Source organism: Suricata suricatta, chromosome 7 (assembly GCF_006229205.1).
Source record: "Suricata suricatta isolate VVHF042 chromosome 7, meerkat_22Aug2017_6uvM2_HiC, whole genome shotgun sequence".
Lineage (NCBI taxonomy): Eukaryota > Metazoa > Chordata > Mammalia > Carnivora > Herpestidae > Suricata > Suricata suricatta.
The window spans coordinates 123225468-123252687 of record NC_043706.1 but is presented as its reverse complement, the minus strand read 5'-3'; the positions used below and the strand labels follow the sequence as shown (position 1 = coordinate 123252687).

Sequence of the window (27220 nt, the reverse complement as noted above, 5' to 3'; positions counted from 1 at the left end):
TTATATATATTTTATTTTACATATAACATATTTATACTGATATACATATATTTGTCTATAAAATATGTTCATATAGAGAAATCTGTAGTACATTTAAGCAGGCACATTATACAACTTGGTTGGAAATAGCTCTAAATTTATTTTAATGAAGGCTTTTAAAAATTTTATGTTTTTATAAATAATATCTGTCAGAAACTTTCTTTTAAATACTTTCCTAACCAAAATTAAGGAGTTTTTAAAAGGATAACCAAAATTAGAGCATTGAAGAAATCTAGCTTATGACTTAATGCCATGTTTGAAATTAATATCCTTTAATTGTGGAACTAATGTAACAGCTATAAAAAGTATCTTTGGAGTATAAAAAATCATTTTCAATTTATCCACTGTCAAGCCGGCTATTTAGGATTGGTTTTGGTTTCTAACTTGATAACTGTTATGACAATCTCTTTGTGTTTTGTTTTCTTTCAGATCATTTTATCTTAGTGAAACTAGCAATTGAACTTTGCTCTAGTTGATGGGCAAAACTTCTCCCAGACTATTCATCCCAATTTCATGCTAGTTGAAAATCTTCCAATGCCATAATAAATCTTCATAGATTTGCACTTAGCTTTTGGATGGACATTTCTACAATGGAGAGAACTGTGTTATAGCCCTGGTCCAAGGCTATTACCATCTAATGCCCATAAGACTACGGGGTGGGTGTGGAAGGTTCCAAAGAGAAGGAGCACTCGGCCAGTTTGCAGACACCCTGGACCATGGAAGAAAACAAGCTTTGAAAAGCACAGCTTTGAAGACACTCCATGAGCCTGCACGGCTTCCAAGTGAACTAGCACTTAAGACCTTGTAACACAATGGACACTGGGGACACAGCTCTAGGACAAAAAGCTACCTCAAGGTCTGGAGAAACTGATAAAGCGTCAGGTAGATGGAGACAGGAACAATCAGCTGTTAAGATGAGCAGTTTCGGCAGTCAAGAAGGACAGCGGCAACCACAAATAGATCCAGAGCAAATCGGAGACACAGCGTCCGCACAACTCTTTGGCGGACAACTGGCCTCACCTAGCGACGTGGCACAGCATGTCACAGAGAAGCAATACCCACCGCCTCGTCCAAGCCCTTACTCATGCCAACATTCACTCTCTTTCCCTCAGCACTCATTGCCACAGGGGGTCATGCACAGCAGCAAGCCACATCAGAGCCTTGAAGGCCCTCCGTGGCTTTTCCCTGGCCCCTTGCCATCCGTTGCCTCCGAGGACTTATTTTCTTTTCCTATACATGGCCACAGTGGTGGCTACCCTAGAAAAAAGATTTCAAGCCTGAACCCTGCTTATAGCCAATATTCTCAGAAAAGTATTGAACAGTCTGAAGATGCTCACAAGAAAGAGCACAAACCCAAAAAGCCCGGCAAATACATTTGCCCCTACTGCAGCAGGGCGTGTGCCAAACCAAGCGTACTGAAAAAACACATCAGGTCCCATACTGGGGAGCGGCCATATCCATGTATACCTTGTGGTTTCTCTTTCAAGACAAAGAGCAATTTGTATAAGCACAGAAAGTCACATGCCCATGCAATTAAGGCAGGATTAGTCCCTTTCACAGAGTCAGCTGTATCTAAATTGGACCTAGAGGCTGGTTTTATTGATGTAGAAGCAGAAATACATTCAGACGGTGAGCAGAGTACAGACACGGATGAGGAGAGCTCTTTATTTGTGGAGGCTTCTGAGAAAATGAGTCCTGGCCCACCGATCCCGTTGGATATTGCCAGCCGAGGTGGCTATCATGGGTCATTGGAAGAATCCCTGGGAGGTCCGATGAAAGTGCCGATTTTGATCATCCCCAAAAGTGGGATCCCTTTACCTAATGAAAGCTCTCAGTACATAGGCTCTGATATGCTATCGAATCCGTCTCTAAATACTAAGCCTGATGATTCTCACACAGTTAAACAGAAACTTGCACTAAGACTGTCAGAGAAAAAAGGACAAGATTCTGAGCCATCTCTTAACCTTCTGAGCCCGCACAGTAAAGGAAGCACTGACTCCGGTTACTTCTCTCGCTCAGAAAGTGCAGAGCAGCAAATAAGCCCTCCTAACACAAATGCAAAGTCTTACGAAGAAATCATCTTTGGAAAATACTGTCGGCTTAGTCCCAGAAATACACTCAGTGTAACAACCGCCAGTCAGGAGCGTGCCACGATGGGTAGGAAGGGCATGGTGGAATCATTACCTCATGTGAACACCAGATTAGACATCAAGATGTTTGAAGATCCTGCTTCACAGCTGATCCCAAGTAAGGGAGAGATCGACCCCAGTCAAGCAAGCATGCTGAAATCCACGAAATTCAACAGTGAATCCAGACAATCCCAGATTATTCCATCGTCCATCAGGAACGAAGGAAAGCTTTTTCCTGCAAATTTCCAAGGCAGCAGCCCAGTTCTCTTAGAAGCTCCTGTGGACTCTTCTCCCCTTATTAGAAGTAACTCAATGCCAACTTCTTCAGCAACTAATCTAAGCATTCCTCCTTCTTTGAGAGGAAGTCACTCATTTGATGAAAGGATGACCGGCTCCGATGATGTGTTCTATCCAGGGACCGTGGGGTTACCCCCTCAGCGCATGTTAAGAAGACAGGCTGCATTTGAGCTCCCTTCAGTACAGGAGGGGCACATGGAGGCAGAACACCATGGCAGGATATCCAAGAGTACCACAAGCTTATCCTTGAAGGAAAAGAAAATGATTTCTGGGGACCGCATGGGGTATGACTATGATGTCGGCAGGAAACCCTACAAGAAGTGGGAAGACTCGGAAACACCAAAGCAAAGCTACAGGGACATTTCCTGCTTAAGCTCTTTAAAACATGGGGGTGAGTATTTCATGGATCCCTCGATGCCATTGCAGGGAGTACCAACCATGTTTGGAACTACATGTGAAAATAGAAAACGCCGGAAAGAGAAGAGTGTAGGAGATGAGGAAGACACCCCCATGATCTGCAGCAGCATTGTGAGCACTCCCATGGGCATAATGACTTCAGATTATGACCCCAAACTGCCGATGCAGGAAGGAGTAAGAGGTGGGTTTGCCATGGCTGGACACGAGAACCCTTCCCATGGTCACCTGGAGCGCTTTGACCCATGTCGACCCCAACTCCAATCTGGAAGTCTGTCTCTTGGGTCCGAGGAGTCAGCCTCAGCCACTGATTCAGATAAGATTTCAGACCTAGGGGGCAGGAAACCTCCGGGAAATGTGATTTCTGTTATTCAGCACACCAACTCGCTGAGCCGCCCCAATTCATTTGAAAGGTCTGAGTCAGCTGAACTGATGGCCAGCGCACAGGATAAGGCCTCTTCACCGTCTGAGACCTGTGACAGTGAGGTTTCAGAAGCCCCAGTGAGTCCAGAGTGGGCCCCACCGGCGGACGGTGCCGACAGTGGGGGGAAGCCGTCCCCTCCGCAGCCGCATGCCTACCACGTGCAGCCCAGGCTGGTTCGCCAGCACAACATTCAGGTTCCCGAGATTCGAGTGACGGAGGAGCCTGATAAACCAGAGAAGGAGAAAGACGCCCAGAGTAAAGAGCCAGAAAAGCCCGTGGAGGAATTTCAGTGGCCCCAGAGAAGCGAGACCCTGTCCCAGCTCCCAGCTGAGAAGTTGCCACCCAAAAAGAAGCGTTTGCGACTTGCGGACATGGAGCACTCTTCAGGGGAATCCAGCTTTGAATCCACAGGCACGGGCCTTTCCCGCAGCCCCAGTCAGGAAAGCAACTTGTCCCATAGCTCCAGTTTTTCCATGTCTTTCGAAAGAGAAGATGCCATTAAGGTTGCTGCGCCTCCCAAGCAAGATGAGTTTGGAAGGCATTCAGAGTTTTTGACCGTCCCTGCTGGGTCATACTCCTTGTCCGTCCCGGGCCACCACCACCAAAAAGAAATGCGGCGCTGCTCGTCTGAGCAGATGCCTTGCCCTCACCCAACAGAAGTTCCTGAAATCCGGAGCAAATCATTTGATTATGGGAATCTGTCCCATGCTCCGGTGGCAGGGGCATCGGCCACCACATTATCTCCATCGCGGGAGAGGAAGAAATGCTTTTTGGTGCGGCAGGCTTCCTTCAGCGGCTCTCCAGAGATCACCCAGGGGGAGGCTGGTGCGGATCTGGGTGTAAAGCAGGAGCACATGGAGCATCTGCACGCAGGCCTGAGGGCCGCCTGGCATCCCGCCGCCACCTCTGTGCTGCCTCCCCTCCAGGCAGAGGACCCTGGGAAGCAGATTGTGGGCCCTTGTGCCCAGCTGAGCTCAGGGCCACTCCACCTGGCCCACCAACAGATCATGCACATGGACAGTCAGGAATCTCTGAGAAATCCTTTGATACAACCAACATCCTATATTGCAAGCAAACACTTGTCTGAACAACCCCATTTATTTCCACATCAAGAGACTATTCCATTTTCTCCAATCCAGAATGCCTTGTTTCAGTTTCAATATCCTACCGTCTGTATGGTTCATTTACCAGCTCAGCAGCCTCCCTGGTGGCAGGCACATTTCCCACATCCTCTTGTGCAACACCCTCAGAAGAGCTACAGCAAGCCTTCTTTCCAGGCAGAAATCCATCCCAGCTATCCCTTGGAGCATGTCACAGAGCACACTGGAAAGAAATCTGCAGATTATGCACACACAAAAGAGCAGACCTACCCGTGTTATTCAGGAACATCAGGGCTACACTCAAAGAACATTCTTCCAAAGTTTCCTTCAGACCAGAGCACCAAGTCACCTGATACTCCCTCTGAACAGGTTCTTCAAGAAGAGTTTGCCTCAGCAAACGCTGGGCCTTTACAGTCCTTACCAGGCACAGTGGTTCCTGTTAGGATCCAGACCCATGTCCCATCCTATGGAAGTGTCATGTACACTAGCATTTCTCAGATACTTGGGCAGAATAGTCCTGCAATTGTCATATGCAAAGTGGATGAGAATACTACCCAAAGAACACTGGTGACCAATGCGGCCATGCAAGGGATCGGATTCAACATTGCCCAGGTGTTGGGGCAGCATGCAAGCTTGGAAAAATACCCCATTTGGAAAGTACCTCAGACCTTACCCCTTGGTTTAGAATCCTCAATCCCCTTATGTTTACCTTCCACCTCAGACAGCGTGGCCACCCTGGGGGGTAGTAAGCGTATGCTTTCTCCAGCCAGCAGCTTAGAGCTCTTCATGGAAACAAAGCAGCAGAAAAGGGTCAAAGAAGAAAAGATGTATGGACAGATCGTTGAGGAGCTCAGTGCAGTGGAGCTGACCAGCTCAGACATCAAGAAGGATCTATCCCGCCCACAGAAACCCCAGCTGGTTCGACAAGGTTGTGCTTCTGAGCCAAAGGATGGCTTGCAGTCGGGGTCATCTTCCTTCTCCTCCCTGCCCTCTTCCTCATCTCAAGACCATCCATCTGCCAGCCTGTCCATGAGGGAGCAATTCCCGCCCAACTCCAGGGCACCCTCTCTAGGCCAGAAGTCCAGTGGACCTTCTGAAAGCAGAGAGTCCTCAGATGAATTAGATATTGATGAGACAGCATCTGATATGAGCATGAGCCCACAGAGCTCCTCATTGCCCCCTGGAGACAGTCAGCTTGAAGAGCAAGGAAAGGGCCAGAAGCTGCCTGTAGGCATGCTGGTGCACATGGCCTCTGGCCCAAGCAGGAAGATGGCAAACTCAACTCTTCTTTTCACGGATGTGGCAGATTTCCAGCAGATTCTTCAGTTCCCCAGTCTGCGGACAACAACTACTGTGAGCTGGTGCTTCTTGAATTATACAAAACCCAATTACGTGCAACAGGCCACCTTCAAATCCTCGGTTTATGCTTCATGGTGCATTAGTTCCTGTAACCCAAACCCATCAGGATTGAACACCAAGACCACTCTGGCTCTTCTGAGGTCCAAGCAAAAAATCACTGCAGAAATTTATACTCTGGCTGCTATGCACAGACCTGGAACTGGCAAGCTTACATCATCAAGTGCATGGAAGCAGTTTGCTCAGGTAATGAACACCATTTCTAAAAGCTTGGTAGTATGAATTTGGTTGCTGAGCAGAATACATCATGAAGGTCATATAGTCTAAAACATACAAGGTGAATGAAGGTCAAAGTTGAGGGAATCCTTTATGACACTGATTTCCCTTCCCCAGTCAGAGAACAAGCCAGTGACCATGCGTGCACTACATCTTGGGGAAGTCCCTCTTTCGGCCAGCTGCCATGACATTTTTCCACTGGAACCAATTCCTTTGGGTTCTTCTCCCTTCTGGCTGGTGTTAGTAACTTAGCAGATCATATTTTCTTTTGCTATGAAGGATTCAGGGGATTGTGAAATGTGGATGTAGGACATAGAACATTGTGAATCTAGGAATGGACACTGAGCGCAAAGATCATGAAGGAGGTGGGCGGGTGTCAGAACTGAACTTTGCAAACTTCAGAGGGCTTGTTCCCATTGAAGGCACTTTTTACTAAAATTTAGTTTCTCTATTTATCCCTCAAAGCTCATTTTTGCAAGTGATTATCTGGTTTGTTCCTACATGAACAATTAATACTGTGAACATTTAATAGCTTACACATCAAATTGCAAAAATACTAATAAGGGCACATTGGAATTTTTGCTAAATTATTAATGAAACAAATAGAGGATTAAAAAATAGATTTACTTAATTCAGTTACCATTTCCCTTCAACAATTTTTGAAAATATTTCCTTAATTTGTGTTGTTTTAATTGTTACTTCAGAATATAGAATATGTTTTCTGTTTTTATTAGTGTTGCATAGAGTAAAGGCCAACAGAGTATTCTTTTTTCAACAAAATGTTGAATAATTCTATAGAAACTGTCCTTCTCTGATTTTATCCCTAGTGTCCCTTGTTTTATGTAACCAGGCCATGGCCTTTTAACATGGATTTTGGCTAATATCAGACATCAGAGGGGAGTGGATATGTAGGCTTCTCCTGTGGCTTAGAGAAAGCATATGAAATAATTCTCTCCTTTTTCCTACAGATGAAGCCCGATGCATCCTTTTTATTTGGCAGCAAATTAGAAAGGAAACTAGTTGGAAATATCTTAAAGGAAAGAGGGAAAGGAGATATTCATGGAGATAAAGATATTGGATCCAAACAAACGGAGCCAATCCGAATTAAAATCTTTGAAGGAGGGTAAGAAAATATGTGCATGTGTAAAATATTCAGTTATAAGTCAGAGCAAATGGTCACGAATGTGCGCATGGGGAAAAAATAGTACCTACTCTGATTGGAAGTATAAGGCAAATTCCTTCTCTATTCACATTTCTGAAATCTGGTTGGCAACTGATAATGAGTTCATGAGCTTGCTTTCAGTGGCTTACTTTCAATGAAAATGTCCCCATCATATACAGTGTGAATTTCTGCCTTAAATTTTCATGCCTCTCATTCAGTATGAAATTGACTATATTTGTGGCCTCATGATGTCATTAAGTTTGTTCATTCTTTAATATTATTCTTATGGGCGTTTTTTTGTTTTTTATTGGATATTTTTATTCTGGGCTTACACAAATGCAATTGTGCACACATGTATAATCCTAGGAACTAGTTCATTTGATTGTTCATTTAATTGCTTTTATTATTAAGTAAGCTCCAGATATTGTTGGGATTTCATCAATTCCTGTGTCCTGTTTCTGTTCCAGGATCCAAGCCAGGGTACCACATTGCATTGGGTTGTCATGTCTTCTCTGTCTCTTCTGATTTGTGTCAGTTTCTTTTTCTTTGAGAATTTCTTTTTATTTTTATTTTATTTTAGAGAGTGAGAGAGAGAGTGCATTAGAGCAGGGGAAAAAGCAGAAGGAGATGAAGAGAGAATCTTAAGCAGACTCCATGCTCAGCACGGAGCTTGAGGGGCTTGATCCCACAATATTGGGATCATGTCCTTAGCTGAAATCAAGAGTCGGATGCTCATCCAACTGAGCTACTCAAGTGCCCCTGGGAATTCCTTTTTAAGCGTTGAATCCTGAGTTGTAGAAACACAAGCAATAAGGCTCAGTGACTTTGATATCTGTACAGTAAAGAAAAATTACTCATATGTGTAATGTCTAGTTTTAGATTTCAGTAGAATTATATTGTATCAGGCTCCTCAGTCACATGGGAGAAAAATCTCAGACCTATACCGTTAAAATCTTAACACTTTAAAGCACAATAATCACATTATGGAAATTGTGTTGTAGCTAGCCTTGTCTCTACAATAGATCTATAAATTACATGTTTCCATGAGCATGAATTTACTCCAGTTATATTTGGAAGACAGAATAATGTTATCTATTTAATTATAAAATGTTGAATGTTTAGTGATATGAAATATCTATATCCCACACACATTTAACAGTGTGGAGATGAATTTTTAAAGTTGTTTTCCTCTTAGTTTTGGCCCCTTTGGATGTCAAGTATTTTCACCACTAAAACCACAGTTGTATGGAGTCTTAAAGCTTGTCTTGATACTTTTTTGACATCCCTCATCTTTTAACACAAATGAAAACAATATCTATTTCATCTTTTCTGAGAAACTGAAAGGTCCTTGTGAATGAATCCACACCCTTATAGTCAGCAGTCTTCATAGTAGTGCACTTGTACTAGATTAGCGAGACCTTGACATCACACTATGCTTTGGGGAGCCCATCTCCACTAATGAAGGACACAAGTGAAAAGGCGTATATGAACATATCATTGCTATGTTTTGATGATCCACAAGAACTGTGCCCGTATATAGTTTCTTCTTCCTTTCACTGCCCTGTGGTATGGGCGACATCCCAGTCATTTCTTAATTTGTGACCCGACTTCTGCCTGGTGGTAACCAGCTGTTCATTCCATTTGGTGATTGCAAAGTGATAACTTTAAAAAAGAAGCATGACTAACCAAAACTTTAAGTGTTTTTGTTCCTTATAGGTTTAATAATTTAATTAAACATGTTTTAGGATTTTCTTTCAAAATACATTAATTTTTGTATTAAGTAGATTCAAAGGTCTGTAGACCTGCTGCATGGTAAATATTTTATTTGTACACGTTTTTCCAATATATAGTTTCATTTTGTCCTGAATTTTACTGTTCACAAGTTAATCAGCTAAGACATTAAGAATAAAATTATAAAAGCACCTGGGTTACTCAGTCAGTTAAGTGTCCACTCTTGATCACATGTCTTGATTTCAGGGTAGTGAGTTCAGGCCCAGTGTTGGGCTTTGCACTGAATGTAAAGCTTATTTTTTAAAAATAATAAAATTATATTACTTGAAGATAAAATACATTTCCCGTCAACTGTAATGATGGGCCACATTAAGCTTAGGGAATCCTTCTACAAAGAAAACTGGCTTTCTATAAAATTATTTATTTTCTGTATTTCTTCAGTAATTTTATCTACTTAGGGACAGAGAATAGGGAAATTAAACAGGTGAAAGATCTTTCACATCTTGAGGTTCTTTTCTGCTTTGTTACAGAAGACAATGTAAAATAAAACTAAAAGTTCAAGAAAAGTTTTGAAGAACAAATTGAAGTGGGAAGTTCCTTGTGAAAGAGGAAAGAGTTAAGGAAAAAACATACAGAATTGATAATTCATATTTTTGATACTAATTAATTCCCACCTGGATTGTTACTGACCAAAATGTAAATAATGTTAACATTGAATAACATCTATAAAAGTGTTAGTATTTAAGTATGTGGATTGATTTTCTCTCTTAAAAATCCTTCACCAGATTGAAGGAATGAAGTGGAACTTTTATTCTTGATGACGGATTAGCTAAGACAAAATAAAAAGGTGTGCAATGCTCCTAGAATGTAAAAAATAATAATAAAATAAAATAAAACAAACAAAAAACCTGTAAATCTAGTGCCTTTAAGTAAATCCACAGTGAATTAAGGCATTTTATATGTCAGTTTACATTTTGAAATTATAAAATGAGCCCTCGAAAAGAATATCTTTCCAAGAATTTCATTAGGCCCATAATTCTAGCCTAGCTTTGATTTAAAAGATAATGATATTCACTGAATTATTCACTAGAATACTACTGTATTCTACAATTGATCCTGTTTCATTGTAGTCTGAACAAAATATGATAGTTGAGCACTGGGTAGGTTTCTTCCATGGATTATCCCACTGAATACCTAAGATTTTGTTCATCTAATTGATTTGACTAAACTAGCTGACCTCAGACACCCTTTCAAACCTCTCTATTAAATTCTTCTGGAAACAAATGCAAATTTGGTTGAAAAATAGAATCTCTAGTTTTTATTATGTAACAAAACAGTACCTACCAGAAGCCACTTGAAATTTGGACTCCACTTTAGTGCAAATTCATGGTCCTTGGGAAGAGCAGATCAAATCTGTAGACAACAGTTGGTGAGCTGAGCTCAGCCTGTGTAAGCTAGAAATTTTGGAGGCACTCTCATGCCAGGACTGTAAAAATAGAGTAAAAACTTGCAATTCTATTATCAGTCTTACTTATTTTAGCAAATTTACAGGGATGTATATGTGTTCTGCTTGCACATCTAAGATGATATAATGTTAATGAATGATATATGATGATTTGAATATGTTGGTATAACTTTTTGGATGTTTCTTGTCTGGAGCCTGTACTAGAATCCAAAAGTAGTAAGGCACAGCTCTGAAACCCTTTGAGGCTTATGGAAGTCCATTTGAATTGAACATCTATTTTCCAAGTCCACATATCTTAATGGGGGACCCATTCCATTTTGAAAGCCATGTAGAAAAGTTACATTTTGCTCACAGTGCCAAATGTGTCATCTGGTTCTTTCTGGAATTTACTGCATAAATTTCACAGGTTTCATAGAAGTAGAATTTAAAAATTGTTTGTAAAAGACCCTCATAATAATTTGTCAAATCAAAAGATTTGCTTCTGGTTTGATATATAAAACACTAAAGTATTTGAAAACACACTACATTCCCTTTTTCTAAACAGGTATAAGTCAAATGAAGATTATGTATATGTCAGAGGACGTGGACGTGGAAAGTACATTTGTGAAGAATGTGGGATCCGCTGTAAGAAGCCAAGCATGCTCAAAAAGCATATCCGCACTCACACGGATGTCCGGCCATATGTATGCAAGTTATGTAACTTTGCCTTCAAAACGAAAGGTACATTTGTCATCTTTTTAGAGGAGAAAATACTTTTCTTACAGCTACTTTGGATTCTGAATACCATTTCATAACTGTCATTGACAGTAAGATGGTTTTGTTAGTGAAATGTATTTTCTCCCTTAGGTAAGTAATCAAAGGATGCAGATGAAACAGCAAGGCTCCTTTTATGACCTGAGTAAGAGCTATAGACTTAGAGCCAGGCTAGTTGTTTCCAAAGGAAGTGGCTAAGAATTGCCTGGATTGTTATTGCTATTACTTCATGTTGGAAATGTTGTGTGGTCTAGATAATTTTTGCACCAGTATTGAAATACCACAAGGAGACAATCCATGCGGTGGCATTAGAAAAGCAAGGCAGCAGCTGGGAAGAAAACATGTGCGCATGGTCAGTTTCAAGATTATGAATAATGCAGAGACCCACAGACTCCCAGGTGGGCCCCTCCATCCACAGTTGCATTAATTATGCATAGAAATTTGATAGCTTGAGTTCCATGTATTTATCAACACAGAGACAATTTCTTATTCTCAGGCCACAACTGTGAATTTCATAAGACCTGCTATAAAATGATAGTCTATCTTTAAAAAAATCTGCTTTTTGCAGTAGGTTTATATGAAAATATTTTATACAAGAAGATTGTTCTGATTATTTTCCATCCTTTTTAAAAATCATGGAAACTTTCTTAAACCCAGTGTTCTCAGATTACAGAAAGTACTGAATTAGAGGGGGTTTACTTTTGTAGAAGTACCTTTTACTGCTTGCTGTCGAAGTACTTCAGATCTAATGGATTTTTACCCCCTCACTAACCTCATATGATTTCCTATGTTCTAACTTTAAATTTGTGTACCAATTGTTCTGCTCCACTACCCATCAAGAAAAATAAATATCAAAGAAGATCATCTTTGGTCGGGAAATTTGTACCAATTTTCCTGTAGCCCAAATCCTAAATTGTCTTATTAGTTTGTCAGAAGTATAAATGTATAGACTCCCAACATACCTGTTTCTTCTTTACTAAAGAGGCATCTGTAATACAGGAATGCTTCCTTTGAAGCCAGATAAAGGAGGGGGGAGTGTTCATTTGCATTTCAAAAGAGATAAACATTAGGTCCTTTAAATACCATCCTCCTTTGTACAATCTAGCCTTTTATTTAGAACTTTACTGAGAGACTTCCTAGGACAGAAGACAATATAAACATTGGTTTTCTAAGCTGCACATCCACCTGTCTTTACAACTGCTTTATATTCACGGGGCCCAGGAGTTTGCCGTGGGAATTGCTGTGTGAGATGCTGGGTGACAGAACACATTTCTAGGTTTTTAAAAATCAAATTAAATTTGGCTCTGAGTCATTGCCATGGAGGTTTAGCAGGAAATCATGTATTCTTGGTCATTATTGGAGTTTCCTTGGCACCCTTCAGGAATGTGCAAATGTCTCAGAATCTTAAAATGAGCAAAATATCTTGGGAAAACCCTTGACTTTTTGGTTGAAGTGACTGTTGTCCCGCCCCAGGTCCTGTGAGGGCAGAGCACTCAGAGGACCAGCACCTCTGGAAGTCCTGCCGGCCGGCTCCTTCAGTGGCCCTCCCCAGCCAGCTCCTTCCCCCTCCTTGCTAGAATCCCTTCAGAAGCTCAAGACTTAGGTCAACCAAAGCCAGAGTGGAGTTGTTTCAGAGCCAGATTTCTAACCATTGCAGGATCTTTTTTATCTCAATACCCAATGTTCTTTGTCTCACCTCTTCGAAGAAAGAAGAGGTGGACACAGAATAAAATGAGCAGCAGACCAAGGCTTATGTAGAAGATCCGGAAGTAGGAAGATCATGAAAGCTCTCTTTGCAGAGAGGGGGCATTCGATAGTGAATGCGCACCACAATAGGCAAGGGCCCTTGTTTATAAGGTTCTGATCAGCCCTTCCCTCCCTTCCCCTTTGTTCCTTCTCTGGTTTTACCCTTATTGCCTGGATAAACTCTAGGTGCTGGTTTGTCCATTTCTGATTGACTCCTTTCCATTGTATGAGGGGTGGTCTCTGGCCATACCTTTCCCTGTGGGTCATACTTTTTATGGTCTACTTTAAACTTTTGTCAAATCCCTGAGAGGAACCCAGAAGAGAGTAGGTGGTGTCAGTTACATTCTTAAGAGATACCTTACACCTGAGAGGGTTTGCTATGGTCAGACCCTCCCAGCATTGTTCTAAAATGTGTGGTTTTCCCCCACCCTGGGACCTCAGGTCCTAATCTTTCCCCTTCCACCTATTTTATCCTATCTTTTCCTATCATATAACTATAAATCGACCTGGAAGATGAGAGCCCAAAGCCTGACTGCCTATTTAAATGGAGAAAAGAGAGAAAAATAGAGGAGAAACACATCTAAAGATCTAAATAAATTATCTTGACACCTAACATCCACATCCAGCCACATACATATATTACATGCACCCTTGCAAAAGCAGATGATTTCCATTAATATACAGATATATTCATTAATTTATAAATTTAGGAATTCTTGATGATCTGTCTTTAAAAATGAGATCAAGATGCTTGGGTGGCTCAGTTGGTTAAGCGTCCGATTTAGGCCCAGGTTCTTGGTTTTAAGCCCCATGTGGGGTCTGTGCTGACAGCTCAGATCCTGGAGCCCACTTCAGATTCTGTGTCTCCCTCTGTCTCTGCCTTTCCCCCATTTGGCTCTGTCTCAGTCTCTTAAAAATAAATGTTTAAATAAATAAATAACAAACAAACAAATAAATAAAAACTGTTTGAGATCTTTAAAATACTTTTAGACAATTAGGAGCAGTAGGGACTTGGAAATATTTTTATGTTTGGAGTTACCAAAATAGTACCTAAAATTCATAGGTATATAAGCATAAGTAAAATACTAAGTAAATAAAGTAATATAAGTAAAATAATAAACAACAGTGTCCTGCTTAAAATTGTGGCTCATCTATCACATTGCTGATAAGCTAAACAACTTTATAAGGGAACAAACTATTTTAGCAACCTAAGCGTTTCCACTTAGATTCAGTAAGACTACTCTTAAAAATAAAGCATTTGCTGGTACTTTGCTAAAGAATCATCAAAGGGCATAGATAATAATATGATCTTTACAGTTGAACAAGTTCATGGGAGTCTTTGGATAAGTTATATATATATGACATGGAATGAGACAGTTGGTAGATAGATAGATAGATAGATAGATAGATAGATAGATAGATAGAGATATATAACTTCATAAAGCCTAGGTCAAAGATGATTGGATGAGTGTTTTTATAATTTCTCACATTCAATATAGCAATTCTATAATTCTACATAAGCACACATATGTATGTATATATATAATTTTATATATATCATCATAATACATATTTGACAGAAAACCTTTTTTCTTAGAATAATGGGAGTTTCAAGATAAATAGACAGGGAATATGGTAGAACTTTAGAAACTGCTGTCATGAAGTTTGCTAACATATACCAGACAGATAGATGCTAAACACTGAACATATGTTCGCTATAAATAGTTAGCTAAATTATCTGTATGGATCTTTGAATTTGGTTATAAGGTTGGCTTTCAGATAAGTTTGCATAATTTTTTCTTCTGGCCAGTGAGGATCCTAGGAGGTTGATCCAAATCTGATCAATGCCAGGATGTGTGGATAAGAATGTTTGATCTGAACTTTCTCTAAGACGTGTGACCCAGCTTATGTGACCTTGTTTATATGGAGACCTAGGATGCTGGCCCACTTGGGCCTAAGATATTAGATCTCTTCTCAGGAGAGTCAGGGATTCTCGGTCTTGCTGGGAGCCTACTTGTGAAAAGGTATGACTCTATTCTACAAGTCTTTCAGAATGAAGGAGACTTGAGATTAGGCCAAAGTTCTGAGTGGTTGATGTGTTCAGGAACCAGATTTTTCCTCATAAGTTCAGGGCAGGGGGTAGTGGGGAGACACAAATCTATGCTATTTCAAGTTAGGTCACTTCTGACTTTGGAACAATCATCACATTTTTGTTATGAATTAATTCCTCCTTTTTCATCTGTGTGTTCTAGGAAACCTGACGAAGCATATGAAATCTAAAGCACACATGAAGAAGTGCTTGGAGTTGGGAGTTTCAATGACATCAGTGGATGATACAGAAACTGAAGAAGCAGGTACTTCAGAATTTAGTTGACGGACCTCTTCACGCTACACACTGGAGCTTTGTGCCTGGGGTGGTGAAACAAGTTTTGATATTTAAGAAAAACTGATTATATGTCATTTTATTAAACATGAAATAGAGAAAGAACTCTGACATGTTGAATTGCTTACAACATACCAAGAAGAAATAAATCCATTTTGGTTCTGACTGAAGGGGATAAAAAGGCCTCACTCTGAAAACACTTCTATCTAGAATCATAAAACAAATCTAATTATACTGGCATTGTGACAGGAACTTAGATTTTATGAAACTTTGGGGAAAATTTGAAAAGCAATTTAATGTGTTATTATTCCTATCAAGAGGAAAAGAAATCCATCATTAATCTGAATAGGAAACCTGAGGTCAGTCAGGATTTTTGAGATATATTTAAGTTTATACCTACAGAGACAGATCTTTGCTTTCTTTGTCTTCTAGCCTCATCAGTAATAGCATTATCCATACCTATTTGTTGAGGGTTTTCTTTGGGCTGTGTGACATCAGAGATAGAAGGTCTTATTCTAGAGTTCTTTTGTTGGGTGGGGATGAGTTAGATTAGTTACTAAAAGTATAAGGTCTCCCAGGTAAGTCCCCAGTGAGTATTAAAGGAATTCAGAGATGGAACTATCTCTCGGGGCTACACATGGTTGGAGGAAAGTTTTTGTAAATAGATGGGGTCCAAATCTTGACATTTGAACCTTGATCTCCACTCTCCATTCAATTGTTTCAGAAACTATGGAAGATTTGCACAAAGCAACTGAGAAGCATAGCATGTCCAGCATTTCAACTGATCATCAGTTCTCAGATGCTGAAGAATCGGATGGTGAGGATGGAGATGATAATGACGAAGATGATGAAGATGATGATGACTTTGATGATCAGGGAGATTTGACACCAAAAACAAGATCAAGAAGCACCAGTCCCCAGCCTCCTAGATTCTCCTCCTTGCCTGTGAATGTTGGCGCTGTGCCCCATGGGGTTCCTTCAGATAGTTCCCTGGGGCATTCTTCATTGATCAGCTATTTGGTTACTTTGCCAAGTATTCAGGTTACTCAGCTCATGACATCAAGTGATTCATGTGAAGATACTCAGATGACAGAATACCAGAGGTTATTCCAGAGCAAAAGTACAGACTCCGAACCGGACAAAGACAGGTTAGACATACCTAGCTGTGTGGATGAAGAGTACATGTTGTCTTCGGAGCCCAGCTCCTCTCCGAGGGACTTCTCACCCTCAAGCCACCATTCCTCACCAGGATATGACTCTTCACCCCGTCGAGAGAATTCACCAAAGAGGTATCTGATACCCAAAGGAGATTTGTCACCCAGAAGACATTTATCACCTAGGAGAGATCTGTCACCCATGAGACATCTTTCACCAAGAAAGGAAGCTGCATTGAGAAGAGAGATGTCACAAAGAGATGTTTCACCAAGAAGGCATCTGTCCCCAAGGAGGCCAGTGTCACCTGGGAAGGATATCACGGCAAGAAGAGACCTCTCTCCCAGAAGAGAGCGAAGATATATGACCACCATAAGAGCACCATCTCCCAGAAGGGCTTTATACCATAACCCACCATTGTCCATGGGGCAGTATTTGCAAGCAGAACCAATTGTATTGGGGCCTCCTGTAAGTATGATTAGCTTTCTCTTTCTAATGTCTAAAGCCAAAGCATATTGGAGCCTCTTGATAACACACTAGTGTGAAATTTGTTATAACATGGGTGTCTGTCATGGGGAGCGGTGAGCTTAGTTTCTGAAAACAGCAGGAAGACATTTTCTCACATGCTGTTGTTGATAACATGGCTGTGGCATTACCCCAAGTGTAGTATTGCAGCAGAGCTGTCCTGCATTTCCACTCGGGAACAGGTGAGCATTTCTAAATGCTTTCTAAGCTTAACTAATTATGAGCATAAGTTGAAACCTTTACATGAGTAGGAAAGGTGGACCCTTCAGAATGACATGGCTGCATAGCCACACACTATCAGGGCCGTTTGGGTGTCAGTTATAGAACTTTGTCAAGCAAGGGTCAGGCGTTAGGGTTGACTTCCAATAGATTTTGTTTCTTAAATAAACTCATTACCTTGCCCACAGTTAGTGGACATGTGAAGCTAGTGAGTGACTGAAAGAGGAGAAAAACGATCTCCTTGGTGTGTTGTAAGTCAAAGGCATGAACCTATCTGCTATTCTTGCCATTACTACTACTTCATGCTACCAAATGCACTTGCTCAGTGAGATGGTGGGCCCAAAGTTGAGAGAGCTCAGGGAGAAAGTGTCAGAGAGTTCTATGATATGCCCTCATTATACATTTAAACAACAACAGTAACAGTCATGGATTAAATTTAGGTAGTAGTTTCCATGCAAATCCATAAAAAAAGCATCATTCCATGTCATGGCAGACCTTGATGTTTCTTTCAGTTTGTATGGGATGTTTTTATGTTTTTTTTAATTTTTAAAATTTATTTTTGAGAGAGAGAGAGAGAGAGAGGGAGAGAGAGAGAGAGAGAGAGAGAGAGAGAGACTGAGCATGAGCAGGGGAGGGCCAGAGAGAGAGGGAGACACAGAATCCGAAGATAGGCTCCAGACTCTGAGCTGTCAGCACAGAACCCAACGTGGGGCTTGAACCCATGAACTGTGAGATCATGACCTGAGCTGAAGTCAGACACTCAACCGAGCCACCCAGGCACCTCTGTATGGGATGTTTTTAAATGAATGAAGCAGACACTTAGCATAGACAGGTGAATGATACCTTTCGAATTTCTTTGCTTTAAATGTATTTTTGTTTCCTGGTCTCTACTTTTTGCTATTCTCTCTTTGCTCTGGGTTTCTGTCATATGGCTCAGCCCTTTCCTGCCCGCCAAAGGCCCTACCCACCTCCAGGTCTGTCTTCTCACTGCCCTGGTGGCCAGGTCCTTCCCTCTCATTGCCATTTCACCACCATGTGTCATACGCTTAGGTTAGCGTTTTTAAACTTCAGGAAAAGTCCCTGCTGCAGTTTACTCTCCTTCCCCCAACATCCCCTGTTCACAACTGGATACCGACTTAGTCTCTATGGTGCACTTATTGCAGAAACAAGCACGCGATCAAGACATAACTTATTTACCAAGATAATGAATTAGCAAGGAAAACAGTTGCATTTCTACAGGTTTTTGTGGGTTAGTGGTGTTAAGTAGAAAAGAGATATCTTCTGAAGTTAATGCCACTATGGCACAAATAGAGAGTCATATTCACAAATCTGTCAGGTGCCAGGATATCACATGTGGGGTATAAAATGCTTTCTCTGGTATAGACCAAGGATGCTGGCAGAGCATGTGTGAGGAGACTCTCCTGATCTGGCCTTGGCCAGGTGGACTGAGACTAGAGTATTTGTGAAAATCTGGGGCGTGTTCAGTCAACTGTAGTCCCCAAAATATAAGTCTTTAGTGTCAACACACCATGGTTATTAAAAACTAATAGGAACTAACTTGCAGTCAACCCCGTCAAAGGAATTGAAGGAGTGGACTAAGAAAGTTCACCTAATTTTTGGATATATGGCTAGAAAGTTGTTAGGAGGAAATTGGTTTATTAGTCGCTAAGTTTGCAAGCAGTTGTTTTTTTTATACTGATTCATCTGGATATTCAGCACAGAAACTACACTTTACCATTTATGTAGGGCACATGTAGAGCCATTGCTTTCTGACTCCATTTAATTATCTTTAGAGATTATGGCCTGCTGCTTTGTTCACATGATATGAGGGAATAGATTGGGGAATGGGCTCTGAAGAAGGGACATTTGATCCAAAGCACTTCCCATTTAATGTTTTATGACACCATTTTTGAGGGGCAGAGGAAGACATTTATCTTTTAGTGATGTGTGAACACGAATTCTGTTGCCAGGGCAAAACGGAATTGATGATGGTATGAGAAGCAGCAATCTTCTGATGGCTATATTGGATGAGAGCTGCACCTTCTCTGAATAACGTGTGAAAATATTAAATTAGAACAGCCCTAAAAGTAAATGGTTTGGATGGAAATTCTTTTAGAAATGCCTTGTCCTGTTGCTTAACATTGGCCAAGAACTCACAGGTTGGTGACCGTGGCATGAAAGGGTCTTCTAGTCCAGCATGATACACTCATCCTGTGGTTCAACTTGGTCTAGGAGTAGCTGGGGAGCAGGTTTGTAGGAGGTGATACTCACCCACTGGAATCTGACTTCCCTGCTGTTTCTGCCCTGATCCACTCTGTTTCATTTTAATAATATAGAGAGATGATAGATAGATAGATAGATAGATAGATAGATAGATGATAGATAGATAGATAGATAGATAGATAGATAGATAGATAGATAAAGAAGAAACAGGAAGGAAAGGAGGAAGGAAGCGGGAAAGGAAAGGGAAAGAAAGGGAAGGGAAGGAAAAGGAAGGGAGGAAGGAGAAAGGGGGAAAGAAAAGAAAAGAGAGAAGGTAAGAGCCTTTCTTATCAGCAAATATTTTTTGAGAGTCTAACATGTGTGACTCATGGATGATGATGAAAAATTTTTATGGTTTCTGGCCTCATCTTTAAAAAAAAATTTTTAAATGCTTTATTTATTTTTGAGAGACAGTGCAAGTAGGAGAGGGGCATATAGAGAGAGAGAGACACAGAATGGGAAGCAGGCTCCAGGCCCTGAGCTGTCAGCACAGAGCCTGACGAGGGGCTCGAACTCACAAACTGCGAGATCATGACCCTAGCTGAAGTCAGATGCTTAGCTGACTGAGCCACCCAGGCACCCCTGGCCTCATCTTTTTTAAACAAAATATGTCCTATTCCATTTTTAAAGTTTTAGTAGATAAATTAGCAAAGAAGAGAAGGGAAAATGTGTCCTGGTTTCCAGTATGTAGTACAGAAGAACACCGTGTCTAGTCCCAGAGTCATCATTCAGTTTTGTCCCTTGCTCTCTGCGTGATCTTGAGCAAGTCACTTAACCTCCGGGCCACAGTTTCTTCATCTGCTTGTGGCAGCAGGGAGGTGGGCCAAGCAGATTTCTGTCCTTTAACGAATTTGCCATTCAGCTGTGCAGAATGCTCTGAACCGACAGCCTCCTGCTGTTAGCGCCATCAGGATAGGCCTCAGTTTCCAAACTAAGGCTATTCTCTCCCTGCAGCCCCCAGCCAGTGACTGAGCCTGGATCAGTCCCAGCTGAGCACCTGCTTCTCCTCTCTACCTTCACATGCGTCAGCTGCCCTGCCTCCTCCGCCCCACAATGAACTACCCACACTCCTACCTCCTTCTTTGCGTTTGCTTCCAGAGCACCTGCTGACACTGTTGAAAAGATGCAGGGTAGTAGAGCTGACGCAGGGAATATATATACATATGCATAACACAACCTGCATGGGCCTGTTATTCGTATTTCCAAACCAAGGTGTTTCTCACCAAGATTGCAGTAAGATGAGAGCTTGTTCACTGTATCACAAGGATAAGGTTCAAGTGACAAAATACGGTTGCAAATAAGGTAGGAAAGTCTTACTGAGAGCTTCTTTGGTGGGTGAAGCAGGGGTGAATGCGGGGACAGAGGCTGTGTGGCCAGGCCTGGTAGCCTACAGAACAGTGAAAGTCCTCACGCGGCAAAAATTCTACTTTCACACGTACGTCTGTGGTTGTATCATTAGTTGCTGGTCACTAAAGATCTGAATCTTTGGTGATGGAAATTCATTTGATTATCTTCAAAGATTACCATTCTGAGTATCACAGTTCTTCCACCTTAATTGGGAAACGCCTTTTCCTAGATGGGAGCAAAGATGAGAGGGATTTGTTGGTGGTGGTGGGGTAGCAGTATTTAAATGACTTTCATTCTACAAAATTCTCACCTTCACTAACTTGTGACGTTCTCGTGATTGTAGGACTGATGATTTCATTTCCTCCTCTGCACTTCCAGGACAATTCATTGGTGTCTAGCTTGACTAGGTGTAGCCACAAACAGGCTACGGGCGTAGCATGGCCCAGAGTGACAGAGTTAATGCATAATTTATGGTTCCCAGGCTGGTCTCACAGTCTAAACAGAACCGGATGAACCGATATTGGCATACAGCAGACCTTGAGCTTGAGAACCGAAACATCCTTGAAATGAATTAGAACATTTTTATTGTTGTTCTTGTTCTCTCTCCTGGATTTCTACCATGCTTGCTGGGTTTATATTTATCTGATTTTAAGCTCCCTCCCAAAAATAAAAATAAACTGAGTTCCTTTAAGATGATAGTCCATTGAAAGAGTGAATCTCAGTAATTGAAACCTGATCATCTCTTTCAGGCCTGATAATCTAATAGCCTAAGCGCTGTTTTGCTACAGAAGTGATTATAGAAAAGTTCTCTTTCAGGACTGGGACCGTGAAATCTGGAATCCTGGCCCCCTATTTTAAGTGTCCTAATTCATTAATTGCCAAGAAGCTCTTTAAATGAAAATAATAACATAAACAGGAGATTTTAAGGCATAATAATCTTTGGTTGCCAAGTGTGTAGTTGAATATGAGCTGTAAGTGCCTGACACATTTAATGTTAACTACTTGGATGGATAGTCACCTTACGAAAACTGGCCCTGATTAATCATTTGATAAAAGAGCTGGTCTTCCACCTAGAGTGCCTCATGAGCAGGAATTTATTCATTTAAACCAATGTCTTGCACACTGTAGGAACCAGTTTGCCTATCACCACTATTGTATCATCTGCTCTGTGGAGATTTAAAAAAAAAAAAAAGGCCGTTTTCAGACTTGTCACTCCAATTATACTGATCAACACTTAAGAAAAAATATTAAAAATCTTCCCAGTATATAAACAGATGGCAATCTTTTTACTTCCTTTTGAATTTAAAAACCTACTATTAGTGTTTTTTGCTCAGTGAACTTTTTCTGGTAATTATCCGTGATTTTCTTTTTATAAAAAACAAAACAAACAAAAACAAACAGAACTGAAATGTGTCTCTGTACCTAGTGGAAAACATACTGCATGTTTTATCATGTTGCTGCTTAAAAACAAAAGTAACTTGGGGCACCTGGGTGGCTCAGTTGGTTAAGCATCTGACTCTTGATTTCAGCTCAGGTTATGATCTCATGGTTCATGAGTTCAAGCCCTGCACTGGGTTCTGCATGGACAGTGCTGAGCCTGCTTGAGATTCTCTCCCTTTTTCTGTTCCTTCCCTGCTGTACACTCTCTCTCTCTCTCTCTCTCTCTCTCTCTCTCTCTCTCTCTCAAAATAAATAAAGAAGCTTAAAAAAAAAGTAACTTTTCACAGACCAACAGCTTCCTTCCAGGATTTTAAAAGACAACTGAGTGGTCTCGTGTCATAAAAAGTGAAAAATCGATAAAGGGATGAGGGAGTTTTAAAATGTTTTGAATGAGTGAATGAGTGAATGACGCGGGAATGAAATAACTTGACGTAAGCACGAAGAGTATTGGGTCCTAAACGTTGTGCTCTCCGCTTCCTCGCGCAGAATCTAAGAAGAGGATTACCTCAGGTTCCCTACTTCAGTCTCTATGGAGACCAAGAAGGTGCTTATGAACATCCAGGCTCCAGCCTTTTCCCTGAGGGTCCCAATGACTATGTCTTCAGTCATCTTCCGCTCCACTCTCAGCAGCAAGTGAGAGCTCCTATCCCCATGGTGCCAGTTGGCGGGATCCAGATGGTTCACTCCATGCCGCCGGCCCTTTCCGGTTTACATCCTCCACCCACATTGCCTCTGCCCATGGAGGGCTCTGAGGAGAAGAAAGGAGCTTCCGGGGAATCCTTCCCTAAGGATCCCTATGTCCTTTGTAAGCAGCACGAGAAAAGATCTCCTCACGTTTTGCAGTCGTCTGGTCCCCCTAGCACGCCCTCCTCGCCTCGGCTACTGATGAAACAGAGCACTTCGGAAGACAGCCTGAATGCAACAGAGAGGGAACAGGAGGAAAATATACAGACTTGCACAAAAGCCATTGCCTCTCTCCGGATTGCCACAGAAGAGGCCACTCTGCTTGGGGCAGATCCGCCAGGGCGGGTGCAGGAACCCCACCAGAGACCTTTGGAGAGTGCACATGTTAGCATTAGACACTTTAGTGGACCTGAGCCAGGCCAGCCCTGTACCTCAGCCACCCACCCTGACTTGCATGATGGTGAAAAGGACAATTTTGGTACATCACAGACTGTGTCAGCTCACTCCACGTTTTACAGCAAGAGCCGTGCGGACGATAAACAGTCGGGCTGTCCAGGCAGCAAAGAGCTCCCTCCGAGCACAGAGGGAGGCAATGAGCCTTCATCAGAGAAGAGTCAACTACATTGATCTAAGATGCATGGAGACTTCCATTTCCACATTTTCCCATTTTGTTTTCGTTTTCGTTTTTCTAGAAATAGAGGTAGTCAAGTTTATAGCATGCCTGTCCTAAGTTACAGTAGTTTGCTCTTATATATACTTTTGTTATATCAAAAGAATTAGGTAAATTAACAAGTCATCACGAGCCTGACCAAAACAAAATTTGAAATTAACCTATTGGGTCTGGTACTTTTAAAAATTGTACAGATGTTTGTGCCTTTTCTTTACTTTGCTTATATTCTTATAAGCATTTTTTAGCAGTAATTTGTACATATTTTAGAATTTGTGTATCTGCTTTGTAATAAATGTAATTTCTTTCCTTTTTTGGACACTTGGATCTAAATGATGTAAAGCAAAGCAGCATCAATATATATGTGAGGTTGCACTAAAACATATTTTTATATGATTAAAACTGAACAGCTTTTATGTACAGCTCCGATTCTGTAATACTAATATTTATTTACTTTGTTTCATAAATTGTACATTTTTTCTTAATGTTGTGGATTGCTTTTCTATGTGAAGCATGGGATTTACTGTTGCGTAACTAGAACAAAAGTGTATATTGTAAACAAGATATTTAAACTAGAGTATCTTATTCTGCATTTATGCATTAGTTAAAAAAAGATAAAGGATGTATCAGTCAGTTCTTAACTCTTGTACATTTTTTTTGTCTCTTGTTTGCTGGATTGACTATGACTTAAGCGCTGATTGTGATTTTAAACTTATAGTACCGTAAAGCATTAAAGTAAACAATGTGCTATTGTGAGTTTTTTCAAAGCTTTATAAATCAGTTATAAATAATATTAAAAGTATTTGGTCTTATGTGAACATGTTGATCTATATACTCATCTAAAACTATGGGAAAACATTCCGCCCCATGTAAATATGTACAAGTGCATCACTGGTACAGTTTTATGTAACTCAGTTGGACACTAGGTTGCCACAGACCTATGCTAGGGTGTCTTTAAAAATTAAAGCGACAAAGCACATGGGACTGTGGAGAGCTTGGTTATCGGCCGGCCCGGTGGCTTGGCAGGCAGTGCTGTGCGCTGCCCGTGGGAGAGACCTGGGCTCACAGATCTCCTTGGTTCTTGCTGCACAAGATGGTGACCGGAACTAAGGCTGCTCTGGAGGGGACGTGTTTGGACTTGAGGGGTAGGAGTGGACCCAGGGAAGGGGCATGGAGACCTCTCAGCAGCCTTTCCTCTCAGCCGGTCCACATGGTAACAGGGTTGGCATCAGCTTTAGGGGAGGCCACTTCACCCTCTTGAAGAGGGGAAGAGGGCCAGGCTCCTGGCCATCTCAGGGGGAGCGGGGACAAGAAGCTTTCCAGGGAGAAGAATTTGCGGGAGGATGATGTCTTTTGTATACAACGTTCCGAATGGGCTTTGGTCAGCGTGGAGGTGGGCAGAGCCTTTGTTTGTAGGTCCGGAAGAATGGAAGAAAGGGAGGGGGTACAACAACACGTGTGCATACATGCACATGTGTGTGCATGCACACACACACACACACACACACACAATCTGGGTTATCTTTGTGCTATATAGTGGATTATAATTCTGTGAAACCAAGTTTGTATATTGAATTACATTAAGGAGTGTTCTTTAAAAAGAGAAATAAATATACAATTACATGCTTGAGGTGTCTAGTTTTTAATGTGTTGTTTTACATTTTAATTTCTCAATTTTGTTGCTAAAGAAATTTTGATGCCACCAACATACCATCTGTGCTTTTAATTGCTAGGCTTTGCCCATTCCGAGGTATGCCGAGCATGAATGCTTTTCACAAGTGAGAAGACCGTCATTGGCTTCCATATGTCATTCAGTTAGGACAGATAGTGGTCACTGCAGTGTGAGCTCTAGAAATGCAGTCAGCGGATTCTAAGTGTGGGCATGGACAGAATACATTGCATCTGCAAAGTCATGAATAAATCAAATGATCATTTCCTCTTCTGCCTCCCTCTCAGTATGCATGCATATCTGAAATTCCACTGGGGAATTCTCCTTATTTTTGCTGAGGTGACTGAAGTCAAAAACCAACTGAAATAAATATACAACAAAATATCCACAAATCACAGTTCTTTAATAAAAAGAATACAACCTTTTAATAATGAAAATGGATGCTCATTAAAGGTCAAAATCTATTAGTATTTCCATTATGAAAATCTCAAATTAGGGGATTTGGAATATACCTGTGTTGTTTTATGAGCCAGGATGTCTTTTAAAATTGTGTTTTATAAAAGCAAATTAAAGGTCAACATAAGCAGCCAGCCTAAAATCTGTCTCTCGCTGAGAAAAAAGAATCCTGAAATATTGAATTACATAGGGTGACTTGTGTGCCTTACTCCTCACTGGAGCTGTGTGTGTGTGTGTGTGTGTGTGTGTGTGTGTGTGTGAGAACCCAGGCCAAATGAAATCACTCTTTGCTTCCTCCTCTAATTTATCTCCTGTATTCACTCATTCATAAAACAGTTTTTGAGTGCCTGCTATGACCTGGTTACTGTGATGGGCACTGAGGATGATGGAAGTATTCCTGCCATCAAGGAGCTCAAGTAAAAGGCAAGACATGTATAGGAGTATATGTAATCTGATGTTAGAGCTAAAATGATGGCATATTTGGTGTGTTTTATTGTCACGAAGGAGAGAGCAACTATCCTGCTGATGATGGACGGAAGGGCAGGACAGACTTCATCACAGAGGTGGCCTTGGAACAGATCCTTGAAATAACAGATTGACTTATTCAACAGATAAATTCTCACCACCTACATTGGGACATTGTTCTTTGTTCTAGTTGTTCAGTACTGCACAAAACAAATTAAGTTTTGCCTTCAGGGAGTTTATATTCTAGGAGAGGTGCATTTAAATAAAAGCTGGGAAAGGACATGTTAGATGACCGAGGATGTGTAAAGCAGAGAGTACGTAAAAAGCAAGGCGGAGCCAGCTCCCTGAGTATGTGATAGGGTAGTATTTGCTTAAGCCAGAAAGACACGCCGAAGTCCAATTTCTCAATTCAGCCTAAGGACATCTGATCTGCTCTGTAAACTGTAGGGAGCTGAGCCAAGGAAGGATTGAAGCCAGAGTGTGGCACTGCCATTGCTAGTGCTGTTCTTATTTAGGGGGAAAAAAAAATCACCAGGGAAGCAATGAAGATAGTGGATTTGAGGCGGAAAGAGTGGAGGCAGGGGACCGATTAGGAGAATTATAAAGCTGTGTCATTTGCTTGGAAATAAGGGCAGGTGACGGGGTCATGGAGAAAGAAGGGACAGTTTTGCTTCACGAATAACTCGTGACTGATTTGGTGTCTGAGATGAGAGAGATGGAGAAGGTAAAGGTGACTGGAGTTCTTCATCGGGCAGTGGAAAGAGGGTGGTGTCCTTGGAAGCCAGAGTGGACTTGTACTGGATTCAGGTAATGAATTGAGCTCCCTAAGCAGTTTAGAATGAGTTCAGTCTCAAGAAAGACCTACACGGAAGACTAGTTTGTCACTTCTTGTCACGTAGCCATAGCTGAGAGTGCAGAACTGCAGGAAATCACTCGGCATACCGAGGGACGGAAGAGGACGTGTGAGGACCTCTGAAGGGCTTGGGAGTGACCCGCGAAGATGCCTCTCAGACAGCAGCACACCTAAAACCGATTTTTGAAATTTTCATAAATTCTCCA

At 41.4% G+C, this 27220-nt stretch overlaps 1 protein-coding gene across 5 annotated transcripts in view; it reads left to right on the top strand.

Moving 5' to 3' along the window:
* The window catches only part of HIVEP2 (human immunodeficiency virus type I enhancer binding protein 2), a 199385-nt gene extending 174186 nt beyond the window's left edge, over positions 1-25199 (top strand). For all 5 annotated transcript variants that reach the window (XM_029943770.1, XM_029943766.1, XM_029943769.1 and 2 more), the window contains 6 exons: positions 469-6005; positions 7004-7158; positions 10938-11113; positions 15145-15246; positions 16000-16895; positions 22707-25199. In XM_029943770.1, coding sequence (XP_029799630.1) covers positions 852-6005; positions 7004-7158; positions 10938-11113; positions 15145-15246; positions 16000-16895; positions 22707-23531 — 7308 coding nt within the window. In that variant the 5' untranslated portion in view covers positions 469-851 and the 3' untranslated portion in view covers positions 23532-25199. The remainder of the gene's footprint in view (positions 1-468; positions 6006-7003; positions 7159-10937; positions 11114-15144; positions 15247-15999; positions 16896-22706) is intronic.
* Positions 25200-27220: the final 2021 nt, after the last annotated feature.